General features: G+C 52.2%; 1 protein-coding gene across 1 annotated transcript; it reads right to left on the bottom strand.

The window, feature by feature from the left end:
* Nucleotides 1–307: 307 nt before the first annotated feature.
* On the bottom strand, nucleotides 308–5,344 carry LOC142913969 (protein Dr1-like). Its single transcript, XM_076061093.1, has 2 exons — nucleotides 4,640–5,344; nucleotides 308–1,832 (listed from the first exon to the last, which is right to left on the bottom strand). Exons 1-2 carry the CDS (start codon nucleotides 4,775–4,777, stop codon nucleotides 1,671–1,673), a joined length of 300 nt encoding a protein of 99 aa, XP_075917208.1. The 5' UTR covers nucleotides 4,778–5,344; the 3' UTR covers nucleotides 308–1,670.
* Nucleotides 5,345–5,926: the final 582 nt, after the last annotated feature.

The raw sequence follows: 5,926 nt of genomic DNA, 5'->3' as shown, positions 1-5,926 counted from the left end.
AGATTGTGCATCGGCCAGTCAACTCATGGCACCTGGATCTCTCCATGACCTGCCAGCAGGCGTTTGACACTTCACGTAGCCTTAAAGTGCATATAGGCTGGCACAGGTGCTGTGGTGACGTCACCGCCACTTCGTAGCAAATGGCAGTTGTTCTTGTTGCCTGTGTGTGGACATTCAAAGCAGACAATTTATCAAGCAAAAAGGTCCTAGCAATGTTCCGATTCAATAGGAAATGGTAGCAAGCCCGAGCTACTGGTCGGCTTCATCATTCCGCTCGTTCAAAAACGTAAATGACAGTGTCAGCATGTGCTTGATAATAGCGCTTGTCCAACACTAACATTTTAATGACAAATGTTTGCCTTTGAATGCAAAACTTTCCCCCGTCTCTTTTGCTGGAACACCTGCAGTAGTTTAGTGATGGAAACACGGCAATGTATCGAGGAGTCAATTTGGGTTGAGCTCCGAGTGTTCTCAACGCGCATGCATGCACATTCTCCAAGTGCTCTGGTTTCCTGCCAAACGGCCTTGCATGGAATTGGCCAAACATCCCAACATAGGACCCTGCTCAACAATAGTCTTGTTTTTAAGTCTCATCTTGAACGTAACGAACGTCACAGAGTTTCTCAACACGCGCGATCCACCAACCGTCGCTGCCTCCGCACTGCCGGACTAAAAACGCACGCCCCACGACCGTTCTCGGCTTGAATTTACACAAGCGGCCTAGGCAGAAGACGCATTGAGCAACACGCTCTCCCCGAACAAGCGACGGTGAAGACAGAAGGCGTGAAAGTAAAGGCAACAATGCAGTAGGAACGCTCCTGCTGAAAACTTCCAGGACCGCTGCCAGAAGCTGCGTGAACGCTCCGATTGATGTATCGGAGAGAGGGGAAACTCACTGAACGGGGGACTGCCATTGGAATCTCAACTTGGCCTTTGTGGATATTTCACAAACGTTGACTTGCACGTCACTTAGATGTAATGCAGAGGGAAGCCAACGCATTTGGGGTGGCACCACTCCATCGGGTCACTCAAGCGAGATGCCTGCACAAGAAACACGTGGGGGTTTTTTTACCCCATAGATTTCTGTTAATTTGTGGGTTTTCATTTATTACTTTTTTACATACATACGTACACACCCCCATGTGTCTACAGGCATGCGTGCGCCAGTCTCTTAGTGCTTGTTCAGCGAACGGTTCGTGACTAATCACCTAGTAAACGGTAAGCATGTGACAATTTACCCTCCCCCTACGTGCGATTTCATCGATCGTCACGAATGAGTGTTAAGCTTTTACTGTTTGTCATGTTTAGACCATCCTACCGGTGCTCAATATCTAGGCACCCGTGTCGTCTGTACTTGCTCGACTGCACGCTATTGTTTCGCCGAGTCTTGCTTCACGAGAGACACTTGCGTGTATTGAGTGAACGTCACACACTTGCCTCACACCGATGGGCTGCTTTGCAATTATCCGACGGTTAAATTCCCTACGGGTAATTTGCAAACGATCGCGTCGAGCTTCGCTGCACGAGAAAACCACCACCGTGCGGACCGTCACGTCCTGGTCAGACTTTCGAAAGCTATCACTAACCAAATTAACAAAAACGACTCGGCATCACGCAGCCGCTGCGCGTCTTCCGCCCAGTTCCCTCGCGCACAATGATGGCATCGCAGTCTAGTCGTCTGTGATGTCATCATCGTCGTCCTCGTCGATGACGTATTCGGTCCCCGAGGACTCGCCGGGGCTGTCTGCGGTGGAGCTGCGCTGGGCCTGCTCGGCGGCGCGCTGGATCTGCAGCCAGTCGCGCTGAGCCACCTCTGTCTGCTCTTGCCGGACCTGCGTGCACACACACACACAGATAGACACACAACAAAGACACTGGCACACACGCAAACACACATACGAACACGCACACACAGAGACACAGAGACAAAGACACACACACACGCAGACACTCAGACACTCAGACACGCAAACACACGCACGAACACGCACGCAAACACACAAAGACACTCACACACGCAGACAGGCAGGAGTCCGTAGCTTGCACACACGCAGGCACGCACGTGTCCATGGTTTGCGTGCACACAAAGATAAAGATCCCCCATTTAGCCTTAACAGACTGTAGGGGCAAGTGCTGTTAGCGAGCACCTATGAAGGCCGGCACGGCACACGAGGGGGTGGGTGGCCAACACCACGCCCGGCCGCCTTTGTCTCCCCAGTGGCGATGTTTACACACCGCACCAGGTACTCATTTGAGGCTGAGTCGACCTAGGGGAGGCCCGGGACCGGTTCAGATAATGGTAACTGGTGTTGGCCGTGAGCGGGAATCGAACCCGGGTCGCCAGGTTCATAGCGCAGCGCGCTAACCGCTACACTATCGCTCCCCACACACACACACAAGTTCCCTGCACCTCCAATTAGCACGGTTGGCTATGTACGGTGCGAAAGAAGTTCAACATACACACGAGTCCATGGCATGAGCACACTCAGGCACGCACAAGTCCATGGCCTGCATTGGATTAACTGACCTTGCTCAAACAATTATCATTATGCATGGTCAACTTGAAGGTCAATGCACTTGTTGCATCAATGTTCCAGGGATTATAAATCAATGTTCCAAGGATTATTTAAAAAAAAAACCTTCAAAACACGTCTGTACACAGCTCATCCAACTCATTGGCAGTCCTGAGCTGGCAGGGAAAATGTCATTCACCCAGTAAATATTAACGTTGGGCAAACATTGGCATGTGGTTGGAACTGTTGGACAAACGATCGCCAAACGTCAGCCTAATGTTCCATGTTTACCAGGTATACGGTATGGACCAGCCCGCTGGATAACAACCACCTTGAATTCTCACGAAAAAACACGAAGAATCACTGAATGTATTAACTCCCAGAGGGATGATTGGCTGAATTTACCCTCAGCTGAGATTTAAACTCATGCCGTTCTAATTGTGAATAGGGTGCCAAGACGCAACGCCACCCAGCCAGAATCGCCCAGTACCCGAGTGCAGGCTTCCCTCGCTTCATCCGGTAAATGCCTTCCAATAAAACGGCGCACAAAGCGAAACCGCACGATGACCGCTGCGTGCAGAGTAGTAGAATATGGTACACACAGTACATAGAGCACACAATGTTGTCCCACATCCAACCGCATAGCCTGCTGGGTAGCACATTCAGTCCACACAATGTTGTACCACGTCCAACCGCACAGCCTGCTGGGTAGCACATTCAGTCCACACAATGTTGTACCACGTCCAACCGCACAGCCTGCTGGGTAGCACATTCAGTCCACACAATGTTGTACCACGTCAGACCGCATAGCCTGCTGGGTAGCACATTCAGTCCACACAATGTTGTACCACGTCTGACCGCATAGCCTGCTGGGTAGCACATTCAGTCCAGACAATGTTGTACCACGTCAGACCGCATAGCCGCATATGAGTAAATTCAAACTGCATACGGCGAATTTTGAGTAGACAAATATGAGCTCCATATAAATCGCTCACACAAACCTTACCCAATTGGTTAATAATGAGAACACTCCAGCCCACGACAGGTTAACGACTGATCATTTGAATGCGGAGCATTTTCCCCATCGCCCGCTGTCACGGACAGGGGCTTGCGAAGCGCCAGGTTTACACGAGCTTGCAACGAGCGTTTGCCCGATTTGCGTAGTGCGAGGCCGCTCACCTTTTGATTTGCCAGGGAAGGTGAAGAGTACAAAACCCTGGGGAAATTAAATTGGTAAAACTGGGGTCCGCTAAAACAAAACCCCTTGGGGAGATTCAAGTGGCATTGGTCAGGAGAGAGGAATGGGTTGAGAACTCTTAGGTCCGAGGACTAAATGTGCCTTTGCGATTCTGCTTGCTCGAAGCGTCGTGGTGTGGGTTGGCTTCATAAAGAGCACGGTTCCACTTTGCCGTGTACTCCTTTACACCGTTAACGTTTGCTGTTTTGATCACAACATTCTGAAACATGAGCGTTTGCGGCTAAAGGAGAGTTCTGTGCTCCTGGTGCTGTGATAACGGCGTCAGCCGCTTGCCCATTCCGATGGCGTACAAGTACGTCATCATGTACGTAACCAGAAGAAAAACGAAGATGAAAGAACTTTTATCGGTATCGAAGCTTCCACAAGGCCATGCGGGAGGGCGTGTGGCACAGTTTGGCGCCAGCGATTGTAGAGTGCGGTCGTGTCGCTACAGTTCTCTACGGTGACTACAATGTCTTGAAAAACAACGGCGCTACGCCGCCTCTCCAAATAAAACCAACCGCTTACGCGTTCCGAGATTTACCAGTGAACGAGACATCCCAGCCTGCAACCTGCAGTCGCCTCGGAACGGGAAAGGGTTAGCACACACACTCGTGTTGCACATGCAGCTCCATGCTAACACGACCGCATTCACGCCAACGTGAGCGCCATGACGCTGCTAATAAAACAGAGGAGGTTGCTTCTCGTTTGCTTTATTAGTGTACCTCCTCGCACAGTAGCATCACGCGCATTGTGCACGCGACCGAGTGCCACTCGGCACAACGTGCTAAATACTCGAGCGTAAACGACGGTGATGGGACTGCACGCGCGTTGCGGGGGAAAGGGTCCGGGGGGGAGGGGGTGTGGGGGGTAACAGCTCGCGCCTCGCCTGCTCAATGAGCGCCTGCTGCTGGCGCAGCAGCTCCGGCTCCGGCACGCCAAGCGCCTCGAGGCAACGGGTGGCGCGGCGGCGGCGAGACAGCGCCAGCGCACGGAACTCGGCGTGACACGCGCGCAGCTCGCCCATGCTGCCCGCCAGACCCAGGCGCTCCAGTGCTAGACGGACGCACGTGCACACGCCGCTCTCGCGTCAAGACAGAGACTCGACCCCGTGCAGCCTCAACAGACTGCTCGGGGCAAGCGCTGTTTGCGAGCAGCTATTGAGACCGGCGTGGCACCCGAGAGGGCGAGTGGACAACAACATTTCCGCCGTTTTTTACCTCCCCAGTGCCGATTTAAGGCTGAGTTGACCTAGGGAAGGATGAGGACCGGTTCAGATATCCGGGTCGGGGGATTCGTACCGGAGTGCGCTAACCACTGCACCGCCGCTCCCCAGTGTTACACACACACAGTGCTCCAGTGTTAAACACACACACACAGTGCTCCAGTGTTACACACACACACAGTGCTCCAGTGTTACACACACACACAGTGCTCCAGTGTTACACACACACACAGTCCTCCAGTGTTACACACACAAACAGTGCTCCAGTGTTACACACACACAGTGCTCCAGTGTTACACACACAGTGCTGCAGTGTTACACACACACACAGTGCTCCAGTGTTACACACACAGTGCTCCAGTGTTACACACACACACACACAGTGCTCCAGTGTTACACACACACACACACAGTGCTCCAGTGTTACACACACACACAGTGCTCCAGTGTTACACACACACACAGTGCTCCAGTGTTACACACACACAGTGCTCCAGTGTTACACACACAGTGCTCCAGTGTTACACACACACACACACAGTGCTCCAGTGTTACACACACACACAGTGCTCCAGTGTTACACACACACACAGTGCTCCAGTGTTACACACACACACAGTGCTCCAGTGTTACACACACACAGTGCTCCAGTGTTACACACACACAGTGCTCCAGTGTTACACACGCACACAGTGCTCCAGTGTTACACACACACAGTGCTCCAGTGTTACACACGCACACAGTGCTCCAGTGTTACACACACACACAGTGCTCCAGTGTTACACACACACACAGTGCTCCAGTGTTACACACACACAGTGCTCCAGTGTTACACACACACACAGTGCTCCAGTGTTACACACACACACAGTGCTCCAGTGTTACACACACACAGTGCTCCAGTGTTACACACACACAGTGCTCCAGTGTTACACACACACACAGTGCTCC

This window comes from Petromyzon marinus, chromosome 5, assembly GCF_048934315.1.
Source record: "Petromyzon marinus isolate PM22_M1 ecotype Great Lakes invasive population chromosome 5, UKy_Petmar_22M1.pri1.0, whole genome shotgun sequence".
Classification (NCBI taxonomy): domain Eukaryota; kingdom Metazoa; phylum Chordata; class Hyperoartia; order Petromyzontiformes; family Petromyzontidae; genus Petromyzon; species Petromyzon marinus.
The sequence above is the reverse complement of the archived record's forward strand: the minus strand, read 5'-3'. Positions and strand labels throughout refer to the sequence as shown.